The 12,805-nt window shown below is 36.6% G+C and overlaps 2 protein-coding genes across 2 annotated transcripts; both read left to right on the forward strand.

The window, feature by feature from the left end:
- Positions 1-345: 345 nt before the first annotated feature.
- On the forward strand, positions 346-3,794 carry LOC113526630 (E3 ubiquitin-protein ligase TRIM35-like). Its single transcript, XM_053229905.1, has 7 exons — positions 346-852; positions 1,403-1,498; positions 1,583-1,813; positions 1,905-1,927; positions 2,180-2,298; positions 2,742-2,921; positions 3,742-3,794. Exons 1-7 carry the CDS (start codon positions 451-453, stop codon positions 3,792-3,794), a joined length of 1,104 nt encoding a protein of 367 aa, XP_053085880.1. The 5' UTR covers positions 346-450.
- Positions 3,795-5,177: 1,383 nt separating this feature from the next.
- On the forward strand, positions 5,178-12,729 carry LOC113526484 (E3 ubiquitin-protein ligase TRIM39). Its single transcript, XM_034300115.2, has 6 exons — positions 5,178-5,718; positions 7,003-7,098; positions 10,713-10,943; positions 11,039-11,061; positions 11,374-11,492; positions 11,790-12,729. The coding sequence occupies exons 1-6, from the start codon at positions 5,530-5,532 to the stop codon at positions 12,398-12,400; spliced, it is 1,269 nt and encodes a 422-aa protein (XP_034156006.2). The 5' UTR covers positions 5,178-5,529; the 3' UTR covers positions 12,401-12,729.
- Positions 12,730-12,805: the final 76 nt, after the last annotated feature.

Consider the following 12,805-nt stretch of genomic DNA (forward strand, 5'->3'; position numbering starts at 1 on the left):
AGCACCCTGTGTGTTTATTGGTCTCTTTTTGATTACTGAGTTTGATATTCATTATTTAAATAACATTGTTTAAGTATAATTTAAGTTAAATGTCAAAGGTCATTGCAAATTGGAGACAAGTTAAACACCTGATGCTTCCTCTATAAAAGTGGAGCGGTTGATTTTCTGGTTACAGGCTAAAGACTGCAGGATGAGGAGTGAAAGAAGCAGTGCAGTTTGAGGTAACTCCCTGGGCGTGTCTCGTTTGGGTGTTGCATTGTTTAGTACTTGTAACAGCTTGGTGTTTGATCTCAGTAGCCTTCACATGACACAGTTCTTCTTTTAGGTTCTGTCAATCATTTGCATACCAAATACAATGAAAGTTTCAGTTTCATTTCTCTGAAAGTGAAGCCTGTAACAGAGGAAACACTCCGACGTATATTCTATAACCAAGAACCAGAAGAAGCAGTCATGGCATCATCTCACACTGACATGGAAGAAAACCTCAGATGCTCTATTTGTTTCGAAATCTTTAAGGATCCAGTGGTTCTGTCCTGTAGTCACAGTTTCTGCAAGATGTGTCTCGAGAGCAGCTGGTGTCAGAAGCAGGTGAAGGAATGTCCACTCTGCAGACACGTAGCAAAACGATCACCACTTAAAAATCTGGCTCTTAAAGGTGTGTGTGAGTCTTTCATGGAGGAGAAGAGACGCAGGATTTCAGCACAAAGTCAAGATGTGCTCTGTGGTGTCCATGGTTCGAAGTATGAGCTCTTTTGCACAGATGACCAGAAGCTGGTGTGTTTGATATGTGTGTCTCAGGAACATAAAGAACACAACTTTTGCTCCATCAACAAAGCAGCTGAGGAACACAGGGTAAAGTATAACCCTAGATTTCTTAAACATTTTAGTATGAAATTTTTCCTGATAAGTAATAATCTTATCATATTTACTGAAGTTCCATGAAAAGGTATTCGCCCCCTTCCTGATTTTTTTTTTTCTATTTGTATGTGGACATCTGAGCATCACATCCATATGTGGCCCTTCCCCAAACTCATGACACTAAGTCTGAAGCACACAATTGTGATTGTCTTTGTATGCTCTCATTGTATGTCTTTGTACAGCATTAATAAACTATGGGTGGAGCGTCTGACCTTGTTAATGCCCATGTATCTGAATGAACACAAATCCCCACGGCCACACTCCAAAATCTAGTAGAAAGCCTTCCCTGAAGAGTGAAGGGGGTTCAACTCAATATTAATGGCGATGGTTTTAGAATGGGATGTTTAACAAGCACATATGGATGTGATGCTCAGGTGTCCACATACTTTTGGCCATATAGTGTATGTACAGGTGCCATGTCTTCTTTAAATTGTACAATAAAAGCATTTTATTTCTACATGTAAAATTACATCTTTCTTTTCAGAATAAACTTCAAAAACCTTTGCACGAACTTGAGAGCAAGCTGCAAACCTTGATTTCTGAAAAGTCCAGGTTTGCCACCATACCTAGAAAACTCCAGGTATTTAATATTTGTGTTATGAAATAGTATTATACAATACAGCACTTAGTTTGGAAAAACACAGGGAATTGTCCTCTTTCCCAGATTCAGGGCCAACAGACAGAGATGCAGATAAAGGAGGAGTTTAAGAAGCTTTATCAGTTCCTCAGAGAGGAGGAGGTGGCTCGAATATCTGCACTGAGAGACGAACAGAAGAGTAAGAGAGAGAAGATTATGGAGAAGATTGCAGAAGTTGAAGGATTGCATACTTCTTTATCTGAACGCATAAAAAATATTAAGGATGATCTAGAGCATGATGAGAGTCTTTTCTTACAAGTACGCATTTTATTTGTTGTTTTCAGATGTATTCTGCTCATAATAAAGGAAGGCTATTCATAAAGTCTGTTTTTTTTTCTTTTGTTCCCAGAACTTCAGAGATACAGAGGAGAGGTAAAATTACATTTTTATAACATTGAATACTATTCACCTTGGGCATTATTGTCCATACAGTATGTCACTTCTAAATAGTGTTTGGGTTATTTTAGCTCTAGCTCTATAATTTCCTAATGCAGTATAACTAGTTGAAAAAGCAGATGTAGTTAAGGCTGAACAATGTTGCTAAGGTGCATGTCTTATATAATATGTCTATCTATCTATCTATCTATCTATCTACCTGTGTGTGTGTGTGTGTGTGTGTTTCAGAGTTAAGTTTGCACTACCAGATCCAAAGCTTGATTCAGGGTCTCTGATCGATGTGGCTAAACACATGGGGAATCTGAGATACAGAGTGTGGGAGAAGATGAAGCACCTCTGTCCTTACTGTAAGTGAATGAGCACACACACACACACACACATATATATATATATATATATATATATATATATATATATATATATATATATATGTGTGTGTGTGTGTGTGTGTGTGTGTGTATTTTTTTAGTATTGATCCATTTACACATTTTTGTGCTACAACCTAGAATTGAAATGGATTTATAATTGCGATTTCTATGCCTAATATGTCAAACCTGACCAGTTTCCCAGTGCCTGAAAATCCCAACAATGGAATATATGCTTCACCACCACTTCACTACCACCACAACCACCAAAACCACCACCACCAGCACTTCACTCTCCATCTTCACCACCACCACCATGCTTCCCATGGGGATGGCATTTTCAGGGTGTTGGGTTTCACCCCAAAATAGAGTCATGTTTACTGTCAAAATTATATAACAAGCTCCTTTTTTTTTGTCTTTTTTAGATCCAGTAATTCTGGACCCAAATACCAAAACATCTAACCTTGAGGTATCTCCAGATTTGACAAGCGTTGCATGTTCAGGCACGTCTTTACTGAACTCTCCAGAAAAACGCTCCTGCTACATCCTGGGTTCAGAAGGGTTCAGCTCAGGAGTGCACACCTGGCAGGTGGATTTGGAAGCCTGTGAACACTGGGCTCTGGGAGTTGTTACTGAATCTGCTAAAAGACTGCAAAATCTATCCAACTGTTCTTTCCTCATATCTTATATTAATGGTAAATGTTCTTGGACCCCAGTAGCACCCAAGATTAAGAAACTGTGTGTTTTTCTGGACATGGTGAAAAACCAGGTGGTTTTCAGTGATCCTGACACTAATGTCACAGTGTTATCATACACATACATATCTACTGAGAAAATGTACCCCTGCTTTTTTCCACTCAGCCAAATCCCACTCAAGATCTTACCATCCATGTAAAGGTTGTCATGCTGTGACACGGTCAAGCTGTTACTTCCATAGTCTTTGCACTATATTGCTTATATTATACTTTCTTGTTTTGTTTTTATTCAGATTATGATTAGGCTTCGGTTGTAGAATCAGAACATTCTTAGTTTATGACACATCCTATCTGTTTATCATTAGAGAAAGCATTAGCATACAGTGCATTTCTGGCAGCCTTATAATCTTTATTTACTTAATATGCAATATGCTTAATTGTCGTTCTTCTTTTGGCTGCTCCCTTTAGGGGGCGCCACAGCGGATCATTGGTCCGCATGTTTGATTTGCACTTCCTGACACAACCCTCCCGCTTTTATCCAGGCTTGGGACCGGTACTGAGAGTACATTCCCAGTGGCTGGGTTTGGCGCAGGATCCTTATCTGCTACACCACCAGGGAACTCTGTAGATTGCATATCAATCTTTATAATTAACATATGATCTTTAACAGTGTCCATGATTTATTTTATAATGAAATTCTAAGTCTATTTTTTTATACTTTGGTTAACAGTTTCCTACATTACACTACATTCCTACACAATGGCGTTTGATTACCTCCGATAGCGGTGCAGTGTGATTTAATCCTAGCTTCTACCTAAAAAGAACGATGCAACGGCGCTTTAGTGCTTTAGTCCAGCTCTCTCACCTCCTCATCTGTACACACTGCTCAAACAGATCAGCTTCCGAAGCTTCGAAACTCTTCTGGATTTCTCATTAATATGACACTGAGCATAGTTGGACAATGAAAAGTGAGTGAGACTAGAAGATTTCTTTTTAGGTGCTAACAGTGAAACCTGATTGTTATCACCTGATTGAAATTGCTGACATACATTTTGCTGAGTATTCATTTTATTAGAAAGCTTGTCAAAAAGCTCCAGATTAGGTTTTGCCCTTTTCTTCTTTTTCTCAGTCTTCTGGTGAAACTAGTTAACAGTGTTGCAAATTTCTGATTTGCAGTAGCTCCATTACTCTGGCCTTACACACAGAACCTGGCAACCTGCTCACGGGACAAATATCAAGCTCATAATAATAATAAGAAGAACATATTATGTCCTTTTTTATATATACAAAAGAAAGACACTTTTATATATTGACCCATTGCTCCATATAGCCTATGCAGATCACATGGTGTGCACAATTAATTCATTTTTAAAATATTGTAAAACTTTTACATTCATTGTGCATGTTTTTCATTGTTCTTAACTAATCACTCTCTATTATTATTGGGAAAATCATACCAGTATATATAATGAAATGCTGCTTAAAGGGCCCCATTTTGACCAGCGGCAGCATTGTAAGTGCATCCAGCTGTGTAGTAGATTCTGATATAATGTCCAGACGAAGTTTCTCATCTTTCTGGAATGTAACAAACCCAAAAACTAAAGTAAATCAGATAAAATATTATTGGATGGCTGTTGCTGTCAGCTGATTTGGGAAGGATATCACTGGTTTGAAGCAGTTAGCTTGCCTACTCAGTCCCTTTAAATAGAAGATAGATGATAGAAAGCTCTCCAGGAAGTTCCACATGGAGTCTGTTTTAGGAGGCGAATGAAGTTATGTTCTGCAAATTGCTATTTGTTGTTGAAAAATGATTTTCCAGCAGCCTTTTTTCCCTTCTGCGTACCACCAAGTGCAACGCTTTACCTCATAAAAATATGTACAGTAATTTCAAGTCGAAACTACTACATTTTTGCTTCAGAAAGTTCATATTTTATAACTTTTATAATTTTTTTTGTAAATAATCATTCCGTTGCATGTTCTGTACAATAAAAAAAAAACTGCAAACAGTCTTTGGAGTCTATGTTTATCCTGTCCTGGTTACATAACATAAGACACGTGTGTACATACACATTCAGTACATGCAGTGACTTAGTATTCAGTTACAGACAAACTGCTGACACACACACACACACTGGCTGAAGTGATAGTATATAAGCACTTCCCTCTTCCCTGGGTATCAAACAGATGTATCTACTTCTTCTTTTATGCCTTCTAGTGTCTTTTTTCTGACTCTTCAGTGTTCACTTGTTTTCCTTCCTCTTTTCTTACATTTATATTTATGGCATTTGGTAGATGCCCTTATCCAGAGCGACTTACATTTATCTCATTTTTTTATACAACTGAGCAGTTGAGGGTTAAGGGCCTTGCTCAAGGGCCCAGCAGTGGCAGCTTGGTGGTGCTAGGGATTGAACTCATGACCTTCTGATCAGTAGGCCAACGTCTTAACCACTGAGCTACCACTGCCTGTTTCTTCTAGAAGTTTTTTTCTTCTGCCACTCCATGGTGGTCCTGCTGGAGGATGTGGTCAGTGAGAGGTGTGTGTGAGACGTCCTACCCAGGAGACGATGCAGTGTGTGACCATCATGGCCAGAGACTCTCGCTCTTCTGTCTGGATGATCTGTTGCCCGTGTGCTGCGAGTGTGTGCCCGTACACACACACGATGGACACCGAGTGTACCCTGTGGAGGAGGCAGTAAAAGACTGCAGGGTAACACACACACACACACACACACTTATTTAGTCAGTTATCAAATGTTAATATGTAAGTGTGTTATTGTTTAGTGTGTTAATGTCAAATGTTAGTATGTAAGTGTGTTATTATTATAGTAAAATACTGAGTGATGAGGTGGTGTGACGAAGCAGAGTTACTATTATAACCCTGTAGTTGATTATTTTCCTCTAACAGCACGTCCCCAATTGTTTTATTCCTCTTATACAACAGCATTTTACCAACAATTACAATTTTTATTTATTAGAAAAAGACAGGTCACACTTTTTTCCACTTAAAGTCAATAAATCAGGTTAATTCTTGTTCTCATTTAGCAGCTATGAACAGTTGTTCCCTCACCAGCCTCTGTTCTTTCTACCTCTGGAAGTTAATCAGACAAAAAACCTGCAGATTGTCATGTTAACGAGAAATAAATAGATTAGCTATAAAATGAGTATCAGTGAGTTCAATGATGTGCAATATAATTTATACATTTACACAAGCACCATTTTTACCTGTTCATTCATTTCCACATATTCCACATATATATTACACTTACTCTTTGGTTAAAAAAATACATAAAAAGAACAGATCAATCCATGGCAGCAGTCCAAAAGTAATAATAATAATAATAATAATAATAATAATAATTTACCTACAGCTGAACATGCTTTAAATACTCAAATAAAAGCAGAACTAAAAACACAATTAGTCAAAAAGAACAAAAAAGAAAATAACAAGATATAAAAATATCTAATAAAAGCTGTGCAGGATAATTATTAAATATTAAAGTATAGAAAAAAAACATGCCAGTAAAAGTAAGCCAAATAATAAAATGTAGTTATTTTAACAACAGTATAAATATTTTGTTAATGAGGATCACATTACTATACTGTCTATATATCTATATATATGTCTATATCTCATATAGCATATTTAGACTTTTATATTTATATTATCTTTGATCATTTTATCTTTGCTCCTCAGTGCTCTACATCATACATCTACAACACATGTCTGTCTGTCTGTCTGTCCTGCTGTCTGTCTGTCTGTCCTGCTGTCTGTCCGTCTGTCCGTCTGTCTGTCTGTCTGTCCTGCTGTGGTTTTGGGTGACAAAATAATTTAACAGGTTTTAGGTTTCTCTGGACATGATGCTCCTCAGACAGGCAGCTATAAACACTGCACATACAGACACTACACACCATGCAGCTGTTAACATACATATGTACATTACATGTGTGTGTATTCATGAGTCTCAGTTCAGCTGCTCTGTGTGTCCTGCAGGGGGAGCTGGAGACTTTAATCAGCTTACTACAGCAGGGAGTTCTGAAATGTGCTGTGATTAAACACACGAGTGAGTCCGTCTTCCATCACATCCAGGTACTGTAACATTATAAACTCTCCTTTATGTGCTAGATTTATTTCAGTTATTTAACCAGTTTATTTGACCTTGTTACTCTTAGAAATAAGCCAGAAACGTCATGGTATAAACTGATAGTTATATTATTCATGTGGTGATACTGATATAAATAATGACGCAATAAATGTTTCATTAAAATATGTTTAAGACGCTTAAAACTAGGCAGTCTATTATCTAAAAGGACAGCAAAAAAGGGGAGGAGAGAAAAACAAAACATTGCTCTGAAGTACTTGAAGGCTTAGAGTGATCCACTGTAATAAATTATCTTTAATGATTTAAGCATTCGTTTATGACCTCATTTCCTTTCTCTACCTCGTCTGTTTTTGTCTGTTTACTTGTTGCATTTTTTCCAGGAAGAAAACCACATTTCTGTTATTCTTCAACCTTTTTTGCTTTGAACAAGTAATCAATATCTAAAATTAATTAATACAATTTCTATTAGATAAGTGAATGAACAGTTAGGTGTGAACAATATTCTGTAATATTGTTACAGATAATAATATTCTGTGAAACTCAGTATGAATTTTTATGTAGTCCAGTGCCTGAATAAATATCTGTCTATACTGTACCATTCTATACTATACAACTGTACTATACTATACCATACTATACACCTGTACTATACTATACCATACCATACTATACTATACACCTGTACTATACTATACCATACCATACTATACAACTGTACTATACTATACCATACCATACTATACTATACTATACAACTGTACTATACTATACCATACCATTCTATACTATACAACTGTACTATACTATACCATACTATACACCTGTACTATACTATACCATACCATACTATACTATACACCTGTACTATACTATACCATACCATACTATACAACTGTACTATACTATACCATACCATACTATACTATACTATACAACTGTACTATACTATACCATACCATACTATACTATACTATACAACTGTACTATACTATACCATACTATACTATACTATACACCTGTACTATACTATACCATACCATACTATACTATACACCTGTACTATACTATACTATACCATACTATACTATACTATACACCTGTACTATACTATACCATACTATACTATACTATACACCTGTACTATACTATACCATACCATACTATACTATACACCTGTACTATACTATACCATACTATACTATACTATACACCTGTACTATACTATACCATACTATACTATACTATACACCTGTACTATACTATACCATACTATACTATACCATACTATACTATACTATACACCTGTACTATACTATACCATACTATACTATACTATACCATACCATACTATACTATACACCTGTACTATACTATACCATACCATACTATACACCTGTACTATACTATACCATACTATACTATACTATACACCTGTACTATACTATACCATACCATACTATACTATACACCTGTACTATACTATACCATACTATACTATACTATACACCTGTACTATACTATACCATACTATACTATACACCTGTACTATACTATACCATACTATACTATACTATACACCTGTACTATACTATACCATACTATACTATACTATACACCTGTACTATACTATACCATACTATACTATACTATACACCTGTACTATACTATACCATACTATACCATACTATACTATACTATACCATACCATACTATACTATACACCTGTACTATACTATACCATACCATACTATACACCTGTACTATACTATACCATACCATACTATACTATACACCTGTACTATACTATACCATACCATACTATACTATACACCTGTACTATACTATACCATACTATACTATACACCTGTACTATACTATACCATACTATACTATACTATACCATACCATACTATACTATACACCTGTACTATACTATACCATACCATACTATACTATACACCTGTACTATACCATACCATACTATACTATACTATACACCTGTACTATACTATACCATACCATACTATACTATACACCTGTACTATACTATACCATACTATACTATACTATACACCTGTACTATACTATACCATACTATACAACTGTACTATACTAGCCTATACTATACCATACTATACTATACCATACTATACAACTGTACTATACCATACTATACTATACAACTGTACTATACTATACTATACTATACAACTGTACTGTACTATACTATACTATACTATACTATACAACTGTACTATACTATACTATACTGTACTATACCATACTATACTATACTATACAACTGTACTATACCATACTATACTATACTATACCGTACCATACTATACCATATCGTACCATACTATACTATACACCATACTATACAACTGTACTATACTATACCATACTATACCATACTATACAACTGTACTATAGTATACAACTGTACTATACCATACCATACCATACTATACCATATCGTACCATACTATACTATACACCTGTACTATACCATACTATACCATACCATACTATACAACTGTACCATACTATACAACTGTACTATACCATACCATACCATACTATACCATATCGTACCATACTATACTATACAACTGTACTATACCATACTATACAACTGTACTATACTATACAACTGTACTATACCATACCATACCATACTATACTATACCGTACCATACTATACACCTGTACTGTACTATACTATACCATACCATAATATACTATATTATACAACTATACTATACCATACCATACACTATACACTACACTATACTATACTACCATATGCAGTATATGGCCAAATGTTTGTGGACACCTGATCATCACACCCATAAGTGGTTCTTCCCCAAACTGTTACCACAAAGTCTGAAGCACACAGTTGTACAGAATGTCTCTGTGTGCTGTAGCATTACAATTTCCCTTCACTGGAACTAAGACCCCAAACCTGTTCCAGCATGACAATGCCCCTGTGCACAAAGCGAGCTCCATGAAGACATGGTGTGTGAAGGTTGGAGTGGAAGAACTCGAGTGTCCTGCACAGAGCCCTGATCTCAACCCCACTGAACACCTTTGGGATGAACTGGAACAGTGACTGCACCCCAGACCTCCTCGACATCCCAACATCAGCGCCTGACCTCACTAAAGCATTAATGTTACTTAGCATTAACATTACATTACTTAGACTAGCATTAATGTTATTTATCTTGGGACTTGTTGAGAGAACGGGAACAGGTGAGCGTCTTGTCCCTAGGTGATATAGTTTATGTAGGGTTATTATAAATCGCTGTGATATGGAGATGGAAGAAAAGAGGCAGCTTTGAGAAGTGCTGGTACACAAGAAAAAGTCACGGTATGCCAAAGAGTAAAATGTCAAAGTGTTGGTGCTGCAGTACCGGTGATTACCGGCCCACTTCAAGCACTGGTTATTGTTAATAAAATATTCTGACATTTGGACACTATTGCTGAAGTTTTTAGAACTGCCTTATTAACACATGTAACTGTTCATACGTACCTTATCAACACAAGGTATGTATGAATAGTTAACCATAACCATAAAATGTTTTCTTTTTTCTTCCAGGGTCAGGCTGAGCAGACAGAAAAGCAGATAAAGGAGGAGTTTGAGAAGCTTCATCTGTTCCTCAGAGAGGAGGAGGAGGCCAGGAGAGCTGCACTGAGGGAGGAAGAGGAGGAGAAAAGAGAGAGGATGAAGGAGAAGTGTAGAGAAGTGGAGGAAATGATGGAGTTTATTTCAGACACCATGACACAGATAGAGAGAGGACTAGAGCTGGATGATGTGGACTTTCAGGAGGTGTGGAGTCTTTATAGCGTTTTTTTTTTTTTTTTTTTTTAAGGAGAACATGTTTGTTTGAGAAATTAAATTTGAAATTTCATTTTTTCCTTTAGATGTATCAAGACACAGTCAAAAGGTATTTATTGTGTTTTGTAGATTAAACTTATTTCATGTGTTGGTCTGTAGGTTTCTATACGTAATTCACTCGTAGTATGACTTGTGTTTGTTATAGCTCCATTTAATGTTGTAGATCATCCACGAAATGAGTCTCCTAGTGGAAAGCAAACAAAGTACTAAGTATATTTTAAAGAGTGTGTGTGTGTTTAATGTGTTGAATAGGATGTGTATGACATCCCTAACCCCTAATTTTAGTTTTCTTCATTCCTCTCCGGTCTTTTAGTCTGTTTTTCTTTTGTTTCATATTCTTCATATTTGCTGTTATTTTCAGAATATGGAAGTGCCAAACAAAGCCAGAGAAGTTCTTAGGATCTCTGATCGATCTACCTGAACATGTGGGGAACCTGAGGTTTAAAGTGTGGGAGAAGATGCTGGAGGAAGCATCACACAGTGAGTGAATGTGTGTGGGCAGGTTTTTATAACTTGGTGGGGACTAAAGGTAGAAATATGAATATCTGAGAGTTTACACAAACTGCAGCTTTTATTAAAAAGTTCAAAGTTAGGGTTATGGGTCAATAGCATTTAGGTGTAGCATAGCATTCATTAGCTGCATTAATAATTAATTATTAATTAATAATCACAAGTATAGTAAGATAAATTGATTGTGTAGATTAATCTGTGGGATTAGTCACAGATACACTCTAGCTCTCCATCTCTCCCTCTTACTGTCTCCATGATTCTGTCTAGGCTCGGTAACGCTGGACAGTAACACTGCCTCTGCCTCCCTCACTGTCTCACCTGGTCTCAATCGGGTCCTGTACTCACCAATGCAGTGTCCTTCTCTCCCTAATGTTCCTGAACGTTTTCACCCCTACTCCAGCGTCTTGGGGTCAGAGCTCATCCTCTCAGGTCGACGCTCTTGGATCGTTGATGTGACTGACAGCACTAACTGGACTTTGGGCGTGGCTGAGGTGTCAATCAAGCGAAAAGAGACCTATGAGGCATGCCCAGAGGCGGGGCTTTGGACCATCAGCTTAAGGGATGACCAGTATTACGCCATGACATCACCATGTGAGCGTCTAGACCTTGGTGAGCTCAGACCTCGACGGATTGGCATGTGTGTGGATTGGGAGAGCGGTAGTGTGTGTTTTACAGACTCAGACTGTGACACACACCTATACACTTTCTCACAAACATTCAGCAAGCCACTGCTGCCGTACTTTGAGAGCATCTGCTCCGAGAAGCCAATGATTCTGTTACAAAACAGGGTTTCAGTGATCATTCAAGAAGAGGAAGTTGCAGGTGATGATAAAGACGATTATAATCATACAAAAGTTCTACATTTGAATGGTAATTAAACAAAAAATATTGTAGTTTAAAGCTAAGAATACATACGCCAAGGCAGTGGCTCTCAAATATAAATGTTTGAATTATGTTTGAGTTGATAGTTATTAGCTTGTTGTGATATGTGTTGATATGTGATATTCTCTAATAATAAAAAATTGTAATTGTTGGATGGTATAAGAGGAATAAAACACTTGGAGGTGTGCTGTTATAGAAAATAATCATCTTCAGGGTGGTAACAGTAACTAGAAACAGAAATAAAAACAAAAGATGCAGTCATTCAGTACTTTAAACTAAATATTCTTGAGTAATATGATTAATAAATGTTTATGTGTGTTTCCCATCCAGTTTCCCATGTTTTACTGCACTGACTCACCCAATTTATCCTCCTCAAGCGGTTGAAATACACAAACACACCC

Source organism: Pangasianodon hypophthalmus, chromosome 26 (assembly GCF_027358585.1).
Source record: "Pangasianodon hypophthalmus isolate fPanHyp1 chromosome 26, fPanHyp1.pri, whole genome shotgun sequence".
NCBI lineage: Eukaryota > Metazoa > Chordata > Actinopteri > Siluriformes > Pangasiidae > Pangasianodon > Pangasianodon hypophthalmus.

What these genes read in the sequence shown, in the direction of transcription:
- LOC113526630 (XM_053229905.1), top strand. Translation starts at nt 451, where the DNA reads ATGGCATCATCTCACACTGACATGGAAGAAAACCTCAGATGCTCTATT. An exon ending in AAGCAGCTGAGGAACACAGG is followed by an intron (nt 853 to 1,402) that starts GTAAAGTATAAC and finishes CTTTCTTTTCAG; the next exon opens with AATAAACTTCAAAAACCTTT. An exon ending in GAAGCACCTCTGTCCTTACT is followed by an intron (nt 2,299 to 2,741) that starts GTAAGTGAATGA and finishes TGTCTTTTTTAG; the next exon opens with ATCCAGTAATTCTGGACCCA.
- LOC113526484 (XM_034300115.2), top strand. Translation starts at nt 5,530, where the DNA reads ATGTGGTCAGTGAGAGGTGTGTGTGAGACGTCCTACCCAGGAGACGAT. An exon ending in CCGTCTTCCATCACATCCAG is followed by an intron (nt 7,099 to 10,712) that starts GTACTGTAACAT and finishes TTTTTCTTCCAG; the next exon opens with GGTCAGGCTGAGCAGACAGA. An exon ending in GCTGGAGGAAGCATCACACA is followed by an intron (nt 11,493 to 11,789) that starts GTGAGTGAATGT and finishes GATTCTGTCTAG; the next exon opens with GCTCGGTAACGCTGGACAGT.